This window comes from Bombina bombina, chromosome 1 (assembly GCF_027579735.1).
Source record: "Bombina bombina isolate aBomBom1 chromosome 1, aBomBom1.pri, whole genome shotgun sequence".
Taxonomy (NCBI): domain Eukaryota; kingdom Metazoa; phylum Chordata; class Amphibia; order Anura; family Bombinatoridae; genus Bombina; species Bombina bombina.
The window spans coordinates 191747455-191771301 of record NC_069499.1 but is presented as its reverse complement, the minus strand read 5'-3'; the positions used below and the strand labels follow the sequence as shown (position 1 = coordinate 191771301).

At 39.1% G+C, this 23847-nt stretch overlaps 1 protein-coding gene across 5 annotated transcripts in view; it reads left to right on the top strand.

The window, feature by feature from the left end:
• UBR1 (ubiquitin protein ligase E3 component n-recognin 1) overlaps positions 1 to 23847 on the top strand; it is a 693945-nt gene that overhangs the window by 428669 nt on the left and 241429 nt on the right. For all 5 annotated transcript variants that reach the window (XM_053697798.1, XM_053697801.1, XM_053697800.1 and 2 more), the window contains exons 25-28: positions 5650 to 5804; positions 8267 to 8366; positions 14713 to 14822; positions 17051 to 17137. In XM_053697798.1, the coding sequence (XP_053553773.1) occupies positions 5650 to 5804; positions 8267 to 8366; positions 14713 to 14822; positions 17051 to 17137 (452 nt within the window). The remainder of the gene's footprint in view (positions 1 to 5649; positions 5805 to 8266; positions 8367 to 14712; positions 14823 to 17050; positions 17138 to 23847) is intronic.

The following is a 23847-nucleotide window of genomic DNA, read 5'->3' as shown; positions in this document are numbered from 1 at the left end:
AGGCACTGTAGCATGTGTAAGACTAACATTTGAACTCTTTTAAAAAGAAAGGGTAAAATGTTTTTATTAGGCTTTATTTTCTGACACATATTTACTTGATAAAACAATACAAGTTTAATCTGAAAGTAAGGCTGAATTTTCTATTTCAGCAGCTTATTCATTTCCCCTTTGCTTTAAAATAAAACAATGCAACATTTTAAACTGTCTGAAACATTTTAAACGGTTTGAAAAAACTGTTATTTCTGGTACTCAGTGTACCAGGAAGCTATTTTTAGTGCCTCTCTGTGTCGCAGCAGTAATTTGAGCTCGGCAGTTGTGGTCACATGACCAGCTTTACATAACGTTTCTGAGCAAAAAGTTGTTTATTAAATGTTTTTTCTTAACTTTTCTAACATAATTTTAGCTGTGTATCAATCCTAAAATTTAAAGTGAATTTTTTCCTTGGCTTATTTTAATTGAATATTAAAAACTTTGAAACTTATATGTACAAGTTCATTTACTGTTTCACAACATGTTTGATATGGAGCAAGAGCCTGCTCTCTTGAATTAATGCTTAGATGCACAAATTACAGCTCCTATGTAATTTTATTCTTCATGTGTCAAGAAAATCTTGCAAAATAAAGGTAAAATGTTTGAGCCTAATGTCTCTCAGGATGATGCTATTAAAATAATACCTCAGCTTTCTCCTGCTACATCCCAACCCTCAATGGCATCACATGCAGTGCCCTGCGGTTCCTCTATTACTCCTAGTGGAGTTTATTTAAAAGCAGAAATTGCTGCCCAGGTATATTCAGGGGAAACGCAAGAGGAAATCTAGAAATTCAGAAAGTAAGGTGCCTGTCCTCAGTTCTGCTTCCCAAGTTGCTCTTTCTCATAAGTCTGAGTCCAATGTGTACCAGCACCAAGGTAACCCCCAATACCAGGGTTGCAGGTGTGCAGGCTATTCAAGACCGGCACCACGGTCTGAGATACAAAATATTTAAAAAAATAGTATAGCAGCACCACCAATTTAGTAGTAAAAGTTCATTATTTAAGCCAACATAAAAATAGACAACGTTTCGGATTTTCATCCTTAATCATGTCTCAGACATGACAAAGGATGAAAATCGAAACATTGTCTATTTTTATGTTGGCTTAAATAAATAATGAACTTTTAATACTAAATTGGTGGAGCTGCTATACTTTCTCATAAGTCTGATGAGGAAGATACATCGGGACTTTCTGATGGCGAAATCTCAGATTCAGACAGTATAATTCCTTCTTCTGAGACTGAGGTGGTATCCTTCAGATTTAAGCTTGAACACCTTTCTGCATTGTTAAAGGAGGTTTTAGCTACTTTAGATGACTCAGATACCCCTGTCGTTGTCACTCCTAAGAAATCTAGTAAATATAATAGTTTATTTGATGAACCTTCCACTTCGGAGGTTTTTCCTGTGCCGGACCGTGCTAGGGAGATTATCTCACAGGAATGGGAGAAACCAGGGGTGTCTTTTTCACCGTCTCCCATTTTTAAGAAAATGTTTCCTGTCGAGGACTCCATTAAAGACCCTTGGTATACTGTACCCAAAGTTGAAGGGGCCATTTCCACTCTGGCTAAGAGAAACACTATTCCTATTGAGGATAGCTACTTTTTTAAGGATCCGATAGACAAGAAGCTGGAGGCTTATTTGAAAAAGATGTAGGTTCATCAAGGTCTCCAATGGCAACCTGCAGTGTGTATTGCCACTGTGACAAGTGCGGCATCTTATTGGTTCGACGCCTTGTCTGATTCTCTTCAAGTAGAGACTTCCTTGAATGAAATTCAGGATAGGATTAAAGCTCTTACGTTGGCCAATTCCTTTATTGCAGATGCCATTTTACAGGTTGTTAGACTAGGAGCTAAAACTTCTAGTTTCGCTGTCCTAGCCCGCAGGGCATTATGGTTGATATCCTGGTCTGCGGACGTTTCTTCTAAAGTCAAGCTTCTGGCGATTCCTTACAAGAGCAAAACCTTGTTTGGACCCGGTTTGGCAGAAACTATTTTCTGATATTACGGGTGGAAAAGGGTCTTTTCTACCTCAAGATAAGAAGAATAAGCCTAAAGGACGTCAGAGTAATTTTCATTACTTTCGTACCTTCAGAGGAAAGCCTTCCCCTTCTTCTTCCAAGCAGAAACAATCCAAGTCTTCTTGGAAACGCAATCAGTCTTGGAACAAGGGGAAACAATCAAAGAAACCCGTAGCTGATTCCAAATCAGCATGAAGAGTTTGCCCCCTATCCGGAATTGGATCAGGTGGGGGGCAGACTTTCTCAGTTCTGATGGTGGCTTCCATGGACATCATTCCTTTTGCTCAATTCCATTTGATAGCTCTCCAGTTGTGCATGCTCAGACAATGGAATGGCGACCATGTGGATCTATTTTAGAGAATAGAGTTAGATCAGTTTTTAAGGGATTCTCTCCCGTGGTTGATTTCTCAGGAACATCTGTCTCTGGGCACATGCTTTCGGAGACCTTCTTGGGTGATCGTGACCACTGTCGCCAGCCTGCAGGACAGGGGAGCAGTCTGGAACTTGTTAAAAGCTCAGGGCCTTTGGACTTGGAAGGAGTCTGCTCTTCCCATCAACATCTTGGAAATGAGGGCTATTTACAATGCTCTATTGGCTTGGCCTCAGTTGTCCTCAGCCCAGTTTATCAGGTTCCAGTCAGACAACATAACCTCTGTGGCTTACATCAATCACCAGGGAGGAACTCGGAGTTCCTTTGCCATGAAGGAGGTTACTCGTATTCTTCCGTGGGCAGAGACCCACAATTGCTGTCTATCTGCCATCCACATTCCAGGAGTAGACAACTGGGAAGCTGATTTTCTGAGCAGACAGACTTTTCATCCCGGGGAGTGGTAACTCCATCCGGAGGTGTTATCCAGCTTAGTCCTCAAATGGGCGGTGCCGGAATTAGATCTGATGGCGTCCCATCAGAACGCCAAGCTTCCAAGATGCGTTTCAAGGTCAAGAGATCCGCAGACCGTTCTGGTAGATGCTCTGGCGGCTCCTTGGGTTTTCAGGTTGGCATACCTGTTTCCTCCGTTTGCTTTCGTTCCACGAGTCATTGCTCGTATCAAACAGGAGAGGCATCAGTTATTCTAATAGCCCCTGCGTGGCCTCACAGGATCTGGTTTGCAGACCTAGTGGAGATGTCATCTCTCCCACCTTGGAGGCTACCTCTGAGGAAGGACCTCCTGATTCAGGGTCCCTTTCTTCATCCAAATCTCGTTTCTCTGAAGCTAACTGCTTGGAGATTAAACACTTAATTCTGTTTAGGCGTAGTTTTTCTGAATCGGTCATTGAGACCATGATTCAGGCTTGCAAGCCTGCTACTAGAAAGATTTACCATAAGATATGGAGTAAATATCTTTATTGGTGTGAATCCAAGGGCTACTCTTGGAGTAGAATTAGAATTCCTAGAATTTTATCTTTTCTTCAGGAAGGCCTGGAGAAGGAATTGTCAGTCAGTAGCCTGAAGGGTCAGATTTCTGCTTTAACAGTTTTACTACATAAACGTTTGGAAGATGTGCAATCTTTTTGTTAGGCTTTGGTCAAAATCAGGCCTGTTTTTGTCTGTTGCTCCTCCTTGGAGCCTTAACCTTGTTCTTAAATTTTTATAGCTGGCTCAGTTAGAGCCGTTGCATTCCATAGACATTAAGTTGTTATCTTGGAAGGTTTTGTTTCTTGTTGCTATCTCTTCTGCTCAAAGAGTCTCAGAACTCTCAACTCTGCAGTGTGATTCCACTGATCTTATTTTTCATGCTGATAAGGCGGTTCTTTGTACTAAGTTAGGTTTTCTTCTTAAGGTTGTTTCTAATAGAAATATCAATCAGGAAATTGTTGTTCCCTTTCTGTGTCCTAATCCTCCTCCTTCCAAAGAAAGTTTGTTACACAAATTGGATGTTGTACGTGCTCTTAAATTCTACTTACAGGCGACTAAGGATTTTCGCCAGTCCTCTGCCCTCGTTGTCTGTTTCTCTGGGAAACGTTAAGGTCAGAAAGCTACTGCTACTACTTTCTTTTTGGTTACAAAGTATAATTTGTTTGGCTTATGAGACTGCTGGACAGCAGCCTTCTGAGAGAATTACGGCTCATTCCACAAGAGCCGTTTCCTCTTCTTGGGCTTTCAAAAATGAAGCTTCTGTGGAAGAAATTTGCAAGGCTGCAACTTGGTCTCTTCATACTTTTTTTCAAAATTTTACAAATTTTATACTTTTTCCTCAGCTGAGGCTTCTTTTGGGAGAAAGGTTCATCAAGCGGTGGTGTCTTCTGTTTAGGACTGCCTGTCTTACCCTCCCTATTTATCCATGTCCTCTAACTTGGGTATTGGCTCCCAACAGTAATTACTCAAGCCGGGGACTCACCATATCTTAGGAAAAAAAATACTAAATTTATGCTTACCTGATAAATGTATTTATTTCCAGATATGGTGAGTCCATGACCCCACCCTTTATTTTAAGACGGTTGTTTTTTTTTTTACTATAACCTCAGGCACCTGTACTCCTTTTTCTCCATTTCTCTTCGTCGAATGACTGGGGGTTGTGGGTAAGGGAGTGTGGTGCTCTTTGCCACCTCCTGCTGGCCAGGAGTGATATTCCCAACAGTAATTACTCAAGCCGTGGACTATATTGCAAAAATTCTTCCTTTTGAAGGGATATGAAACCCAAAAATGTTTATATTGTGATTCAGACTGAGATTACAATTTGAATAAAGTTTCCTATTTATTTCTATTATCAAATTTGCTTTGTTCCCATTGTATTCCTTGTTTAAGAGATACCCAGGTAGGTGTCTGGAGCACTACATGGTAGGAAATAGTCCTGCCATCTAGTGCTCTTGCAAATCAATAACGTTCTTGCAAAACTGCTGCCATATAGTGCACCAGACATGCACACTCCTGAGCTTGCTACCATGCTTTTCAACAAAAAATTCTAAGAGAACAAAGAAAATTTGATAATAAAAGAACATGCAAGTTTTAAAATTGAATGTTCTAAATTATGAAAGAGTTTTATGCAAGATGTTTGTTTTTACCAAACCATAAAATTTAAGTGGAAATACGTAATTGTTCTTATCTTTTCCTTTGTCTTTAGGTAGTTTCTATCATGCCAAGTATATAATATGCTTTTATTTTTTTATAGATTAGCTTAATGTCCTATCATACTAAGTTTAAACATATATGTATATAATCCATTTAATATAAAAGTAGAATTGGATCCATGTCTATTACCATGGCATATTATTAATATTTGTACTTTTAGTTGTATGATACCGTACTACCACAATTATATTGTATTTTACTATAATCACCAGATAAGTACCGATATTTTATTTTTGTATTAACAGTGGATTATTACTATGCAACTTTCTAGCCTTCATAATTTGTGTGAAAGTTTTAAGAGTACAAACTTTAAAATTGAGAACAATGTTTACCTTATTCCAGGTTGCTCTGTATACATGAATGATTCTAAGAATCCATGTATCCAGCCATGAATACTTACTGAGTAAGTATTTTTTTTTAAATAATCTAATTTTCTGATTGGTCACAATAACCCAGCATACTTAGAAAAAAAATGCTTAAAACCGTCAGCCTGTCTCTGTAGGCTTTCTCTTTACATGTCTTTGTATTTTTAGCACTACCTCCGCCTCCACCTCCAGAATTCAGCCAAGCTTTCCATACTGTGAGCAGCCTTCTGTACTGCGACATTATGATGCACATACTAAGGACAATTCTCCAGAGGGCATCAGAGGATGATCCCAACACCTGGACAGAAGGCATGATACAGATGGTACAGTTAGTTTGTATGCCACATGGCAACACGTTTTCAACTGATACACAGGTTCAAGTAGTATTTAAAGGATAGTATATTGAAAAAGTAAAGATCTGTGTGTATTATTAAAAGGACATATTACTCAAATATTTTCAGTGGTGTATATGAAAGAGCAACAGATACATATATAAAAATAAAGTAAAGGTATTTAAATTGAAACTAATAGGAATAAAACTGTCTACTACTTCCTGAACTCTTTTGCTTACTGGTTGACAGGGAACTCCCAAAACAGTTGCTTTATTCAATGCAGGAATATCCATAAAAAACAAACAAAAAAAGATTATTTTTTTTTAATCCCGTTTTTTGTAACAGGAGTATTGGCTTATAGGGGATTTTAAAAATAATAAAAATGTGAACTCTGGAGGAATTTAGTGCTAGTTATGTTACTAGATGTAGAGTAAGTTTTATGTAATTGTTTATATTACAGATTAAATTGATTTGGAAGGGAAACCTATTTTTATCATCTAAAACACTGAGAGGGACACTGGCATCTCAGTATTGTATTGTCTACAATGGCAACCAGTTTACAAGCTGTCTCAGTTCTTTAGTTTTAGCCCTTCTTACTTGAATTGAGATATTAAAGGGAAACTAAACCCACATTTTTTCTTTAATGATTCAGATAGAGCATGCAATTTTAAACAACTTTCTAATTTACTCCTACTATGAATTTTTATTCATTCTCTTGCTATCTTTATTTAAAAAGTAGGAATTTAAAGCTTAGTAGCCGGCCCATTTTAGGTTCAGAACCATGGATAGCACTTGCTTATTGGTGGATATAGTTGTCAAACCAATTAGCAAGCATAACCCAGCTTCTCAACCAAAAATGGTCCGGCTCTTAAGCTTTACATTCCTGCTTTTTAAATAAAGATAGTAAGTGAATGACGAAAAATTGACAATAGGAGTAAATTAGAAAGTTGCTTAAAATTTCATGTTCTGTCTGAATCATGAAAGAAAAAGTTTGGGTTTAGTGTCCCTTTAAAACCAGTTTCAATTTTTTCCCATTTCTCCTTATTCCTTTTTTCATTCTACTTTCCTCCTCCCTGTAAAGTCTATATAAAGGGTTTTGGTATTCATGTGTATAATAAAACTTCTCTTAAACCAAGATGTAATGCAATATCATGCTCTCTCCTGCATGAATTCAACTCAAGCAGTATTCAGAGGACAGTGAAATTCTTGAACCAAGTGGCATCGGTCACCACAACAATGAAACCACCTTATCTACCTGAATGTTAGTTAGGTCTGATGCAGTAAGTGCTGATTCTAGGTCTTATCAAGCAATTATGAATTGAAAAGAATCTAAGGTCACTCCCAGAAAATAGTACATGACACTTTTTTTAACTGATAAATCTTCAATACTCTTAAAGGATCACGATTCATTTTATTTGCCTTTCTTGGGTTTCCATTGTTTTTTTTCATAAGGATAATATTTTCCCAATAAGCATCTCGGTAGGAAGGAATTATATGAATTACATACTGAAATATTTCTTCATTAACATAGAAGGATTATAAACAATCTTCTGTAAGTTTTCAGATCTCAATATGGAATTATTCCTCACTCAGTTGTAGAGAAGAGAATTGTTTACATCTGCTATAGCCATGTTTATGTTCTGGAGTTTGTATGTAATTAGTTATATATAAAGAATGTTGATGTGTGCTGGTTGGTAATGTGGGTAATCTTTTCACATGTTTTTTCATAGCAGAGCCTTACCTTGTGCTGAGTGTTGTGCTAGATCATGGATTGCAAAAATGAATTTGTGTTCACTTAATAGAATCTTTAAAACGCATGCATTTTTCAAATGGTTTGATTTCATTATTGGCTTTCTAGTACATTATATTGTTAGGCTTGTAAAATGAGTAAAACATATGAAATATTTTCCATGCCACCTCAAAATATCATGTTGTATTAAATGTCAACACAGGGGTCATCAATGTGGCCCTCCAGAGGTTTTGGAACTACATTTCCCATGATGCTTAGCCAGCTGAAAAGCTGGCTGAGCATCATGGGAAATGTATTTACAAAACCTCTGGGGGTCCACAATTGATGACCCCTGTTACAACAAAAACCCAATAGGGTTTACAGCAACACTGTAGACAGGACTGCAGATTCAATGCATAGGAAAGTTATGCACTTAATAAATACTGTTGTGCTCACTCAGTTGAATAGAATTTGGTGCTTTATGTCAGTCTTAACAGTCCTGACAGATGGGTCATATATTTTTCATAATTATAACCAATGAAAGTTTTTTGGAGTCTTTAGTATATTTTTGCCCTTCCTTTTCTGGGCAATATATTTTACTTTCATAAAAAAAATCTTTTGATTACATGGCAGAGCTTCCAAAATGTATAATTCCCAGTGTGACGAGCAGCAGATACCTTAGCACTGATCTGTGTTTTTCTTCTTTTTTTTTTGTTTCTCCTAGGTTCTCCATATTATAGCTCTGGGTTTGCTGGAAGAAAAACAGCAGTTACAGAATTCTGCTGAAGCAGAAGTAAAATTTGACTTCTATTACAAAGCAAGAAGTAAGGATCCGTTTGTCTGCATTTACATTAGTAAATAGTTATTCATAATTTTACTTTTCCCTTGTGCTAAGTCAGAACTCTTGAAGAGATAGCATAGACAAACATTTCCTATTATGAAAGTGCAGCATTCAGGTAGCTTAAAACATGTAAGCGTTGATAGCTTGAGTGCAAACTATTTAAATTGGAACTTTCTGAAAGTGCATACTTTTACAAGAGTGCTATTAGACCCCATTTAGTTTCTGATGATTTCTGCTCTGCAGGGTATACATGAGCTTATCATTACTCCTTCTACTACTGTACATCTAGGTCCTCTTCCTCTGGGTCATACTCCTCATTAAAGCCCCAAAACACCATAAAGCTACTGAAAGGACATATGTGGTAGAGGATGCATGCTCTATAAATGATCCCTTCCTAAAACTACTCAAGCACATTACTTCTGGTATCTTAGGAGACCGAACTCTCTGACAGAGTGTATTTAGAATATTCCCCAGAAACTCACAGAGGCTTGACTTTGTTATCCTTCCCCCTGATGGTCTTCCAATGGGGCCCAGTTATCCCACATCTGCGGGAAAAGGCTTGACCACAGAGGAGGACATCTTCCTCAAGGGTAATTTAAACTTCTTTAACCCCTTTTAACAAATTTATCAGAATTCACACCCCATATTATATCCTCCAACATTACAGGTAGATGATCATCTTCCCATAGTTTGTGGATCCCTCAATAAAAGAATCTCTATCTACTATAAGCAACCTTTGGTTTTTCCATCACAAAGACTGACTTTGCATGAGTTCCATCAGTCTCAGGGTGGTGTGATTGGAATGCTTATTTGCACTACTAAATGCTAATCAGGAAGTTTTGTGATTTTTTTATTTTTTATTTTTTTTTAACTTTTGGTTATTTACCTGAAGAATATGCACACAACAATTACTGCTTAGTTCTAGTTGTATTTCTGGGCTCTGAATGTTGATGTCATTCACATGTGCTAATCTAGCAGCTCCCTATTCATCTTTAAATCCTGGATTTTCTCCAAGTGTTTTATGACAAGGGCATTCCCAAATGTCTTCTTTATCTTGGCTCTTTAAGTCTTGACTTGCATTTTCTAGTTTTATTCATATTATGGATCTCTTCTTTATGGTCACTATTTTCTCCTTACAACCACAATCCTATCCTCTAAGCCAGTGTTTTTCTTCTATTCAAGTATCTCTAAAAGGCCAGATTGTCATGACATCTCAACAATAGCACAGGTGAAATAATCAGCTGATCTGTTACTATGGTTATTAACCCCTTAATGACCAAGGACGTATGCCACACGTCCTAAAAAAAAAAACAGTTAATGACCGAGGACATGTGGCGTACGTCCTTGGTCTGGAAAGCAGCTGGAAGCGATCCTGCTCGCTTCCTTTTGCTTTCCGGTTATTGCAGTGATGCCTCGATATCGAGGCATCCTGCAATAACCCCCCTTGGCCATTCGATGCAGAGAGAGCCACTCTGTGGCCCTCTCTGCACCGGAAATCGGTGGCCGGTATCGTTGGTGGGTGGGAGCAACTCTGGGGGGCGGGTGGACGGCCATCGATGTGCCGATTGGAGTGGAGGGGGCGGGATCGGGGGTGGGACGGGCGGGAGCGCGCACGTGCACGGGGGGCGGCGGGCAGGCGGGCGCGCGGGAACCGCTACACTACAGAAAAATAAACTGTGACAAGTGAAAAAATAAAACGTTTTAAAAGCTGTAAATAAACAGCTAAGGGATCTGGAAGGGGTGGGGGCTTGATCTTGGGGGGGAAGCTACACTACAGAAAAGGGCATTTTTTTTTAAAAAAAAGGCACATTTTTTTACTAAACTGGCTACTGGCAGACAGCTGCCAGTACCCAAGATGGCGCCCATTAAGGCAGAGGGGGAGGGTTAGAGAGCTGTTTGGTGGGGGATCAGTGAGGCTGGGAGCTAAGGGGGGATCCTACACAGCAGCATATGTAAATATGCTATAAAAAAAACACACAAAAAAAGCCCAAATATAGTTTTTATTTTAGTACTGGCAGAGTTTCTGCCAGTACTTAAGATGGCGGGGACAATTGTGGGGTGGGGGAGGGAAGAGAGCTGTTTGGGAGGGATCAGGGGGTCTCATGTTTCAGGTGGGAGGCTGAGCTCTACACTAAAGCTAAAATTAACCCTGCAAGCTCCCTACAAGCTACATAATTAACCCCTTCACTGCTAGCCATAATACACGTGTGAAATGCAGCAGCAGCATTTGGCGGCCTTCTAATTACCAAAAAGCAACGCCAAAGCCATATATGTCTGCTATTTCTGAACAAAGGGGATCCCAGAGAAGCATTTACAACCATTTGTGCCATAATTGCACAAGCTGTTTGTAAATGATTTCAGTGAGAAACCTAAAATTGTGACAAAAATTTATGTTTTTTTTAATTTGATCGCATTTGGCGGTGAAATGGTGGCATGAAATATACCAAAATTGGCCTAGATCAATACTTGGGGTTGTCTACTACACTAAAGCTAAAATTATCCCTAAAAGCTCCCTACATGCTCCATAATTAACCCCTTCACTGCTGGGCATAATACACGTGTAGTGCGCAGTGGCATTTAGCAGCCTTCTAATTACTAAAAAGCAACGCCAAAGCCATATATGTCTGCTATTTCTGAACAAAGGGGATCCCAGAGAAGAATTTACAACCATTTAAGCCATAATTGCACAAGCTGTTTGTAAATAATTTCAGTGAGAAACCAAAAGTTTTGTGAAAAAAATTAGTAAAAAAGTGAACGATTTTTTTTATTTAATCGCATTTGGCGGTGAAATGGTGGCATGAAATATACCAAAATGGGTCTAGATCAATACTTTCGGTTGTCTACTAAAAAAAAATATATACATGTCAATGGATATTCAGAGATTCCTGAAAGATATTAGTGTTCTAATGTAACTAGCGCTAATTTTGAAAAATAATGGTTTGGAAATAGCAAAGTGCTACTTGTATTTATGGCCCTATAACTTACAAAAAAAGCAAAGAACATGTAAACATTGGGTATTTCTAAACTCAGGACAAAATTTAGAAACTATTTAGCATGGGTGTTTTTTGGTGGTTGTAGATGTGTAACAGATTTTGGGGGTCATAGTTAGAAAAAGTGTGTTTTTTTCAATTTTTTCCTCATATTTTATAATTTTTTTATAGTAAATTATAAGATATGATGAAAATAATGATATCTTTAGAAAGTCCATTTAATGGCGAGAAAAACGGTATATAATATGTGTGGGTACAGTAAATGAGTAAGAGGAAAATTACAGCTAAACACAAACACAGCAGAAATGTAAAAATAGCCTTGGTCCCAAACGGACAGAAAATGGAAAAGTGCTGTGGTCATTAAGGGGTTAACCTGCTCTCACCCATCTGCTGATTATTTCACCTGTTCTCTAGTTATAATACTGGTGTTGAGAAACGCTGCTCTATGCCACCTGGCATCACCATTTGGGGACCTCCTTATTAGATCTCACTACTACTGCTAACCGTAAAGATATTCTTCCTGGTAGAAAAACTATATTTAAGATCTTAATACCTTATTGTTTTATATGAAGATGTTCAGTTTGGCATGCAGTCCTTTTTTCTACAAAAAAATTGTATCATCCTTTATTTTGCACTTGCTAATTGTCCTTTATTCTCTTTGTCTTAAATCCTCTAATAACTGTTGGACTTTCTTACACAAGTTAAGTGTCTCCAGAACTTTATAATATTACTTAAAAGCTATGGAACCATTCTTCAAGCCTGATATGTTTGCTTTGCACTGTGGTCTCTGAGCACTGTATTTTCAGGCAATAAGGAACGACCCATCCTTGCATATTTCTGTGCAGTCTACTAGTTCACTCAGGCCATTGTGAGCAGTTTGCTATGATGTATTGCTTGAGCAGTTGTGAAAATGTGCTAACATGGTTCTTTATACACAACATTACAGAATTGTATTGCTTCATTGTTTTTGCCTTTAGGGAATGTTTGAGGAAAAAAATAAACCTATAGCAGTTTGCCATTTTTTATCAATAGCCTGTTATTTTGTTAAGGGTTGGTTTAGTCCTGTGTGTCACTAGGCCTTTATGCTCTCTCCTATAGTGAGTCTTATGTTTTTATATAGACAGAATTGTCTAGAATCATCTCAATGAAAGTAAGAGAATATGGGATTTTTGTACTCATAATCAAATTGCTTTCTTCAGGCAGCAATTATACAAGTTAAACATATAATGTAAATGTAAGTTAAAGCTTTAAATTCATTGTGTAAAACAGGAAATGCATAAGAAATACTCTAATTCATTTTAAATTACTATTTTTAAATGCAAGAAAGAAAGAAATATTTAATGTGCAGTTCATTTCTTTATGATGTAAACCTACAACATAAATATGGGTTCTGTTTAGCCATCTTTTCTTTCATAAGGTGGTAAGAGTCCATGAGCCATTACTCCTGGGGATTCAACTCCTGGTCACTTAAAGGAGGCAAAGATTCCCAAAGCTTTAAGAATACTTAATCCCTCCCACCTCTCTGGTATTCTAGTCTTTTCTTTGCCTCCACAGGAGGTAGGTGAATAATTTAGGTGCTCCACATTCTTCGCTGAGAGGAGTCTTCAGGCCAATTTGATGCCCATTTCCTGCTCAGAGAGCTACTGAGAGACAGTGGGAATATTGGAGCATTGGGCAGTGACACAATTACACCCAGTGAGGAGTCAGTCACAAGCCTGCCTTAGGTGTCGCAGGACCAGTCCCTTAGCCTCCTCCTGTTAGGTCGTCGATATACTCCACACATAGATCTTCTGCTGTGACATATACAACACTGGATGGGCTCTCTGCTGGAAGCAGTTTTTTCTGCAGCCATGTAGAATGGGGGCATCTGAAGTGAGTGCAGTCACATAGCCCACAGGCTATTAGTAGGTACACTAATTTTGAAGTGTATCATAGCCAGGGTACATGTAATGTTAACTGACATTTTCCACCACTTTCTTAGACAATTTTACAGGCAGAATAGTCCAATTTACATATTGAAAGACATGTATTCTCTTTCTGTTATATTATTCCGTATTTTGATTTTGTTTGTACTTGCCAGCTGTTAGTACATGTTGTGCAAGTCGTCCTTGTAAGTGCACGCTGAATCTGTTCGTGTTGGTATCGATGACATGCATCAGCTTTGGAAGCGTGGTATATTTTTGTGCATCGGCCTTTGTAGTGCACGTGTGCATATGTAGCACATGTTGGTCTTGCAACTGCATATAGAGCTTGCGCACGTCAGTAGATGTAGTGCATGTCAGTGCATGCTGAGTCTGCACATGTCAGTTGCATAGCACACATAGCTGTATTTAGGTGTGCACTGTGTCAGCACTCTTCATTTTGAAAGATTTTTTTGTTGCTCTGAATTTTGTAGCTCTTTCTTGTGAGCTTACTTATCTTAATTTTATCAAGATAAAAAGTTTTATGGACCTAGTATGATTTTTATCTAAGGTGATTTTTTAAAATATCAACAATCAGGAGACTGTAGTCCATCTCCTTGTCCTACTCCAAATAATTTATTTGATGGTCTTACTTAGTTTAGCTATTTGTAAGAGCATTAGAATTTGACTTTAAAATTACAAAGGGCTTTTAGACATTTTTAGCGTTTTGGCTAAATCTCTTGTTTTTCCCCCCAAAATGCATTATTACCTATTTTACTAAATCAAGTTTATCTACTTGTTTTTTTAAGAATGAGGCTTTTATCGATCACATTTTAAAGGCAGCAACATACTTTATTTATATTCTACCACTTTTATGTGTTTGGTGGAAAAGCCATTCAGGCAGCAATGTCTAATATTTAGCTGCCTGCCTTAAAAAGAAAATTTTGTCCCGCTAAATTACTCGTGGACTCCACAGCTTGGGTATTAGATCCCAGGAGTAATGGTTCGCGGGCTCTCACCACCGTATAAAAGAAAACTAAATTTATGCTTACCCGATAAATTAGTTTCTTTCATGGCGGTGAGAGTCCATGAAACAAGCCCAATTTAATTTTTAATAATTTTTCTGGTGGCAGTTTTAGTTTGCACCTCTTTTTCCTTGCTTTGTCTTTTTCTACTTTTCTACTTCTCATTTCTTGTCTATACATCAGACTAGAATACCAGAGAGGGATTAAGTACTCTTAGGGCTTTGGGAATCTTTGTCTCCTCCTAGTGGCCAGGAGTAGAATCCCCAGGAGTAATGGCTCGTGTACTCTCACCACCATGAAATAAATTAATTTATCAGGTAAGCATACATTTTGTTTTGTTGCTATCTTTTTTCTGTCTTTTGTTATTGAGATGTATATGATATTGTGTATTACTTGTATATTTATCATTTTAGGAGCTGGAAGCTCAGACATTAATGCAGTAAGTGTGATAACTCTGTTGGAGAAACTAAATGGTGTTACACAGCTAGAGGCTCAGAAAGACATGATCAACTGGGTCCGACAGGTAAATTAGATACCGAAATCCGAATAAAGAGTATATTGCTTACATTTAATAGCTTAAAGGGACAGTCTACACCAGAATTGTTATTGTTTTAAAAGATAGATAATCCCTTGTTTACCCATTCCCTAGTTTTGCATAACCAACACAGTTATATTTATATATTTTTTACCTCTGTGATTATCTTGTATCTAAGCCTCTGCAGACTGCCCCTTTATTTCAGTTCTTTTGACAGACTTGAGGTTTAGCCAATCAGTGATGGCTCCCAGGTAACTTCACGTGCACGAGCACAGTGTTACCTTATATGAAAAACATGAACTAACACCCTCTAGTGGTGAAAAACCTGTTAAAATGCATTCTTAAGAGGCGGCCTTCAAGGTCTAAGAAATTAGCATATGAACCTCCTAGGTTAAGCTTTCAACTAAGAATACCAAGAGAACAAAGAAAAATTGGTGATAAAAGTAAATTGGAAAATTGTTTAAAATTACATGCCCTATCTGAATCATGAAAGTTTTTTTTGGACTAGACTGTCCCTTTAACATAATATAGAAAAAGGTTGTACAACCCTCTGATTATTATATATTGGTCCTATGTCATAATCCTATTTATAAATATAGCAGTTCTTGGTAATTTAGTAAGTGCCAGCAACTGCTGATGATCTTATTTTTATTTTCTCCATGGTTTGAAGAATTTATCACTTTTTTCCCCCCATCACGGCTTGATTTTTTTTAAATAAAAATAATTTTAGCTGAGTTTTTATAGTTTCCCTTGAATTTTTAATAGTGTTATAAAAGTCAACCAGATTCATCCAGATTGAAGAGGCCAGAAGAATAAGATATTAGGTGGTGTTGTATGTGTGTTGCCAACCTTTGCTTATGCAGTGAGAAGGTAGCAGTACCCGGAAAAGGTTGCTGAAATGAGAGATGTACAATGAAAGACTAGGCAAAAGGATTTCCACAGAAAGTGCATGCTTCTCAAAACTCTCGCTAGTTTACAAGCAAAATTGGGACCTCAAGCAATGTTATAATCAATGACGAGTTTTAAGGGTATGCCCTATGGAATTTGGTTGCACTTTACAATTATACAATACTAATAATAAGGCTGAAGGTTATTGGATATATATATATATATATATATATATATATATATATATATACCGTATATATATGAGAACGTACTAATGAGAATGTAATTCAGACTGGTTTTGCTAGGTGTTACTTAGGCTCGCTCACATATATATCAAACGTTATATTACATTTACCTTCACTTCACATTCTCCCAGGCTGTTTAAATTTGCCATTGGCTCTATCCTTAGTGATTCTGATAGGAATGAGATTGTCTAGCAAAATCCTTTTGCCCAAACACTATTAGTTAGAAAGTTTCATTAGTCATCACAGACATGTTGACGGGCTATAGTGAATACACTGAGGGCATTCTTGTTTACAAATCATCTAGAATTCAAACACCTGCCCCTCTTGTCATAGATTAGTACAGCATTCATAGTTATGATCTTTGCTGAGAAGAGTTAAGACTGGCAGCACAAAGAAAACTTAAAACCCCAAACATTTCTGCATAGATAGTGGCTGACTTCCTCTGGGATCATGGTTCAACAGAAATAGTATGCAAATGAATACAATTGCCCTGTAAGTCTAGTTACACTATTAAATTGGCTTTTTAATTTGTTGTGCTACTTGGGGATTTTAAAAATATCAGCATCCACTACAGCACTTACAGGGGAATACTTTATAAGACACCATGGAAATTCAGAATGTAACTAAACTCTGTATATAGATAATCTTAAGACTTAAAGAGACAGTAAAGTTTCATGATTCAGATACAGTATTTAATTTTATACACCTTTCCAATTTCTTTCTTTTATATAATTTGCATTGTTCTCTTGGTTTCCTTTGTTGAAAAGCATACCCAAGTAGCTTTAGGAGACACATTGTACTACTGGGAGCTAGCTGCAGATTAGCAGTTAGCTCCCAGTAGTGCATTGCTACTCCTTCATTAAAATATACCAAGAGAATGAAGTAAATTTGACGACATAATCGAATGTTGTTTAAAACATGCTCTATTTGAATCATGGAAGAAAATGTTCGTATTTCATGTCCTTTTAATCTACTCTACTCTCTTTTACCCCCTCCACATTACAGTTACGTGTAGTATCCTTTTGGCATTTCTATTAGGGGGAGAAAAAAAAGTTTCTTACAGAATTCATTTTTCTTGCATAGATGTTTGAAACCGTGAAAAGGCTAAGGGAGAAGACTGGTCAAATATCCTTTGCAACATCATCATCGTCTGATGTTAAAGTTGATGAGGTAATGCTCTTAAAAAGGGAAAGTCATTTTTATTTCTTCTTTTATTGGAAATTAATTTAAATGTCTCTATTACCCATATCTATGTGATCTAATGAAGAGTGATATCAAACCTTTATAAATGTTTCTTTCTTATATAAAGTTGGTAAGAGTCCATGATCCATTACTCCTGAGAATTATTCTCCTGACCACTAGGAGGAGGCAAAGATCCCAAAACTCCAAGAGCCCTTAAAACACACTCCCACCTCACAGGAAACTAGTCTTGTCTTTGCCTTTGTAGAAGGAAGGTGAAGAAGGGAGGGGCTCCAGGTGTTTGTGAGACAATAATTTGGATGTGGCCAGTGCTTTGAAGTTCTATTTGCAGGGTACTAAGGATTTTAGACACTCTTCTAGCTTGTTTGTTTATTTTTATGGTTCCAGAAAGGGTCAGAAGGCTACTGCTGTTTCATTAGCCTCTTGGTTGACGGTTTGATTCATAAGGCTTACTTGGAGACAGATCAGTCTCCTCCTAAACTGATTACTGCCCATTCTACCAGTACAGTTGCTTTTTCATTGGCTTTTAAGAATAAGGCCTCTGTTGATCAAATTTGTAAGGGTGATACTGGGTCATCCTTAGATACTTTTTCTAAATTCTCTCATTTTTATGTTTTTGCTTCCTCTGAAGCAGCTTTTGGTAGGAAAGTCCTTCAGTCAGTTGTTTTTGGGCATTGAATATTATTAGAAAAGGAGTTCCAAAAAGCCTCCAATAGCAGTGGATTTCAGGGACTCCACTCCGCTATTACTAGCCTCTGCCTGCCTGTCAGTGTGTACAACTACCCTGCTTGGTTTCACAACCGGTGACGTCAGGATTTCAGGATTGCCGTAGGATCATTGGTTGTAGAGTGGTCAGGTGGTACGGCTAAGCTGCTATTGCTGAGAGTGGCGTTTTCAGGATAGGAGCTGTGCGTCTCTCCCACACACTCAATCTGCGGTTTGCTGTAGCTATATGAAGGATCGCCATGAACCACTGTTATTACTGCCGGGACTGGTTGGGTGAGTGAAGCTTTTGGCACGTACCGCTCTTTATCTTTTATGCCTCAGCATATATAGGTAAATACCATATTTGGGAGCTAACACGCTGATATCCGTTAAAGTTGTGTTAAAAAGAGCTAGCAGTTAACTCCCCACGGCTTTATTAAATTTGCTCCCAAAATGTAAATGTAAAATACGGAGGAAATTAATCCAGTTAGCATTAAGTACAGCAAGGTCCCTAATAGTAGCCAACTGGAAGTCACCAATAGTCCCTACACATCAGGCATGGGAATCACTCATGGGACACACAATACAGCTTGAGGAATACGGTTATTTCATCCGAAAAGACATGGATACATACCATAACATACAGTTCTATTGGGATTCACGTATGCACACACACTAAGATAAAACATATCCAACTGGTCCTGTGGGATCAGTTAAGGCTGAACTAGGACAGGATATATATAAGCGGATAAGATCGGGGTTCCGGATCCATTTCGTGACCAACCATAGTTTTATTGTTTACCGTTACTGTTTTAAATAAGACTTATTGATAGCAGGATAATATGCGTTATAAAATATGGATGACAAACAAATGTCAAGGGCGATATCTAACGCGCTCTATGTAAAAGCTTATTTCTCTTGTTAAGTGTAGTCAGTCCACGGGTCATCCATTACTTATGGAATATATCTCTTCCTAACAGGAAGCTGCAAGAGGATCACCCAAGCAGAGCTGCTATATAGCTCCTCCCCTCACATGTCATATTCAGTCATTCTCTTGCAGCCTAACTAAAGATAGGTCGCTGTGAGAGGTCTGTGGTGTTTTTTAACTTAGTTTATTTCTTCAATCAAAAGTTTGTTATTTTAAATGGCACCGGAGTGTGCTGTTTGTTCTCAGGCAGCATTAGAAGAAGAATCTGCCTGCGTTTTCTATGATCTTAGCAGACGTAACTAAGATCCACTGGCTGTTCTCATCTGAGGAGTGAGGTAACTTCAGAAAAGGGGAATAGCATGCAGGGCCCCCCGGCAAATGAGGTATGTGCAGTAAATTATTTTTCTGAGGAATGGAATTGACTGAGAAAATACTGCTGATACCAATGTAACGTAAGTTCAGCCTTAAATGCAGTGATAGCGACTGGTATTAGGCTGATGAGTGTGTGTACACTGAATGTATTTTTCTAAGGAATGGAATTGACTCTGAAAATACTGTTAATACTGAAATAATGTATGAGCCTTAACTGCAGTAAAAGCGACTGGTAGCAGGCTTATTAATAACACTTCATAACTTTTCAAATGTATGTTTAAAACGTTTACTGGCATGTTAATCGTTTTTTGTGAGGTACTTGGTGATAAAACTTATTGGGGCATGATTTTTACCACATGGCCATCTTTGTTTTCTGCATAGAAACAGTTATCTGAGCTTCCCCACTGTTGTAATATGAGTGGGAGGGGCCTATTTTAGCGCTTTTTTGCGCAGTAAAAATTCAGTCACAATCTGTCTACTTCATCCTCCATGATCCAGATCGTCTCTAGAGAGCTCAAGGGTCTTCAAAATTCATTTTGAGGGAGGTAATCAGTCACAGCAGACCTGTGACAGTGTGTTTTGACTGTGATAAAAACGTTAATTATTAAATTGTTATCCGTTTTTGGGTATTAAGGGGTTAATCATCCATTTGCTGGTGGGTGCAATCCTTTGCTAACTTAATACATTTACTGTGAAAAATTGGTTGCTATAACTATTTTGGTTCATTGTTATTTCAACTGTGACAGCTTTTTGTGCTTCTTAAAGGCACAGTAGCGTTTTTTATATTGCTTGTAAATGTATTTAGAAAAGTATTTCCAAGCTTGCTAGTCTCATTGCTAGTCTGTTTAAACATGTCTGACACAGATGAATCTCTTTGTTCACTATGTTTAAAGGCCAATGTGGAGCCCAATAGAAATTTGTGTACTAATTGCATTGATGTTACTTTAAATAAAAGTCAATCTTTACATGTAAAGAAATTATCACCAGACAACGAGGGGGAAGTTATGCCGACTAACTCTCCTCACGTGTCAGTACCTTCGCCTCCCGCTCAGGAGGTGCGTGATTTTGTGGCGCAAAGTACATCAGGGAGGCCCTTACAAATCACTTTGCAAGACATGGCTACTGTTATAACAGAAGTATTATCTAAATTGCCAGAATTAAGAGGCAAGCGCGATAGCTCTGGGTTAAGGACAGAGCGCGCGGATGAGGTGAGAGCCATGTCAGATACTGCGTCACAGTTTGCAGAACATGAAGATGGAGAGCTTCATTCTGTGGGTGACGGATCTGATCCAGGGAGACTGGATTCAGAGATTTCTAATTTTAAATTTAAGCTTGAGAACCTCCGCATATTGCTAGGGGAGGTATTAGCGGCTCTGAATGATTGTAACATGGTTGCAATTCCAGAAAAATTATGTAGGTTGGATAGATACTATGCGGTACCGGTGTGTACTGACGTGTTTCCTATACCTAAAAGGCTTACAGAGATTATTAGCAAGGAGTGGGATAGACCTGGTGTGCCTTTTTCCCCTCCTCCCATATTTAGGAAAATGTTTCCTATAGACGCCACCACACAAGACTTATGGCAGACGGTCCCTAAGGTGGAGGGAGCAGTTTCTACTTTAGCTAAGCGTACCACTATCCCGGTGGAGGATAGTTGTGCCTTTTCAGATCCAATGGATAAGAAATTAGAGGGTTACCTTAAGAAAATGTTTGTTCAACAAGGTTTTATCTTACAGCCCCTTGCATGCATTGCGCCTGTCACTGCTGCGGCGGCATTCTGGTTTGAGTCTCTGGAAGAGGCCATTCGCACAGCTCCATTGGATGAAATTATGAACAAGCTTAAAGCACTTAAGCTAGCTAACGCATTTGTTTCTGATGCCGTCGTACATTTAACCAAACTTACAGCTAAGAACTCCGGATTCGCCATCCAAGCGCGCAGAGCGCTATGGCTTAAATCCTGGTCAGCTGACGTGACTTCTAAATCTAAATTGCTTAATATTCCTTTCAAAGGGCAGACCTTATTCGGGCCCGGCTTGAAAGAAATTATAGCTGACATTACGGGAGGTAAGGGCCATGCTCTACCTCAGGACAGGGCCAAATCAAAGGCCAAACAGTCTAATTTTCGTGCCTTTCGTAACTTCAAGGCAGGAGCAGCATCAACTTCCTCCCCTCCAAAACAGGAAGGAGCTGTTGCTCGTTACAGGCAGGGCTGGAAAGTTAACCAGTCCTGGAACAAGGGCAAGCGGGCCAAGAAACCTGCTGCTGCCCCTAAGACAGCATGAAGAGAGGGCCCCCTATCCGGAAACGGATCTAGTGGGGGGCAGACTTTCTCTCTTCGCCCAGGCTTGGGCAAGAGATGTCCAGGATCCCTGGGCGTTGGAGATCATATCTCAGGGATATCTCCTGGACTTCAAAACTTCTCCTCCACGAGGGAGATTTCATCTTTCAAGGTTATCAGCAAACCAAATAAAGAAAGAAGCGTTTCTACGCTGTGTACAAGACCTCTTACTAATGGGGGTGATCCACCCAGTTCCGCGGACGGAACACGGGCAAGGATTCTATTCAAATCTATTTGTGGTTCCCAAGAAAGAGGGAACCTTCAGACCAATCTTGGACTTAAAAATCCTAAACAAATTCCTAAGAGTTCCATCATTCAAAATGGAAACTATTCGAACCATCCTTCCCATGATCCAAGAGGGTCAGTACATGACCACAGTGGACTTAAAGGATGCCTACCTTCACATACCGATTCACAAGGATCATTATCGGTACCTAAGATTTGCTTTCCTAGACAGGCATTACCAGTTTGTAGCTCTTCCCTTCGGATTAGCTACGGCTCCAAGAATCTTTACAAAAGTTCTGGGCTCACTTCTGGCGGTACTAAGACCGCGAGGCATAGTGGTGACTCCGTACCTAGACGACATTCTGATACAAGCCTTCATTCCATTCCACACCCGTCAGTAGCTCAGTGCATGGAAGTAATCGGCTTAATGGTAGCGGCAATGGACATAGTACCATTTGCGCGCCTGCATCTCAGACCGCTGCAATTGTGCATGCTAAGTCAGTGGAACGGGGATTACTCAGATTTGTCCCCCCTACTAAATCTGGATCAAGAGACCAGAGATTCTCTTCTATGGTGGCTTTCTTGGCCACATCTGTCCAAGGGGATGACCTTTCGCAGGCCAGATTGGACGATTGTAACAACAGACGCCAGCCTTCTAGGCTGGGGCGCAGTCTGGAACTCCCTGAAGGCTCAGGGATTATGGACTCAGGAGGAGAAACTCCTCCCAATAAATATTCTGGAATTAAGAGCAATATTCAATGCTCTCCTAGCTTGGCCTCAGTTAGCAACTCTAAGGTTCATCAGATTTCAGTCGGACAACATCACGACTGTGGCTTACATCACGACTGTGGCTTACATCAACCATCAAGGGGGAACCAGAAGTTCCCTAGCGATGTTGGAAGTCTCAAAGATAATTCGCTGGGCAGAGTCTCACTCTTGCCACCTGTCAGCGATTTACATCCCAGGCGTGGAGAACTGGGAGGCGGATTTTCTAAGTCGCCAGACTTTTCATCCGGGGGAGTGGGAACTTCATCCAGAGGTCTTTGCTCAACTGATTCATCGTTGGGGCAAACTAGATCTGGATCTCATGGCGTCTCGCCAGAACGCCAAGCTTCCTTGTTACGGATCCAGGTCCAGGGACCCGGGAGCGGTGCTGATAGATGCTCTGACAGCCCCTTGGGTCTTCAACATGGCTTATGTGTTTCCACCATTTCCGATGCTTCCTCGTTTGATTGCCAAGATCAAACAGGAGAGAGCTTCAGTGATTCTGATAGCGCCTGCGTGGCCACGCAGGACCTGGTATGCAGACCTAGTGGACATGTCGTCCTGTCCACCGTGGTCTCTGCCTCTGAGACAGGACCTTCTAATTCAGGGTCCTTTCAACCATCCATATCTAATTTCTCTGAGGCTGACTGCATGGAGATTGAACGCTTGATTCTATCAAAGCGTGGCTTCTCGGAGTCGATTATTGATACCTTAATACAGGCTAGGAAGCCTGTTACCAGAAAAATTTACCATAAGATATGGCGTAAATATTTATATTGGTGCGAATCCAAGAGTTACTCATGGAGTAAGGTTAGGATTCCTAGGATATTGTCCTTTCTACAAGAGGGTTTAGAAAAGGGCTTATCTGCTAGTTCGTTAAAGGGACAGATTTCTATTTCTATTTTCTATTCTTCTACACAAACGTCTGGCTGAAGTTCCAGACGTTCAGGCTTTTTGTCAGGCTTTAGCTAGGATTAAGCCTGTATTTAAGACTGTTGCTCCGCCGTGGAGCTTAAACTTAGTTCTTAACGTTCTTCAAGGCGTTCCATTTGAACCCCTTCATTCCATTGATATCAAGCTGTTATCCTGGAAGGTTCTGTTTTTGATGGCTATTTCCTCGGCTCGAAGAGTCTCTGAGTTATCTGCCTTACATTGTGATTCTCCTTATCTGATTTTTCATTCAGACAAGGTAGTTCTGCGTACTAAACCTGGGTTCTTACCTAAGGTAGTTACTAACAGGAATATCAATCAAGAGATTGTTGTTCCATCACTGTGTCCTAACCCTTCTTCAAAGAAGGAACGACTTTTGCATAATCTGGACGTAGTCCGTGCCCTGAAGTTCTATTT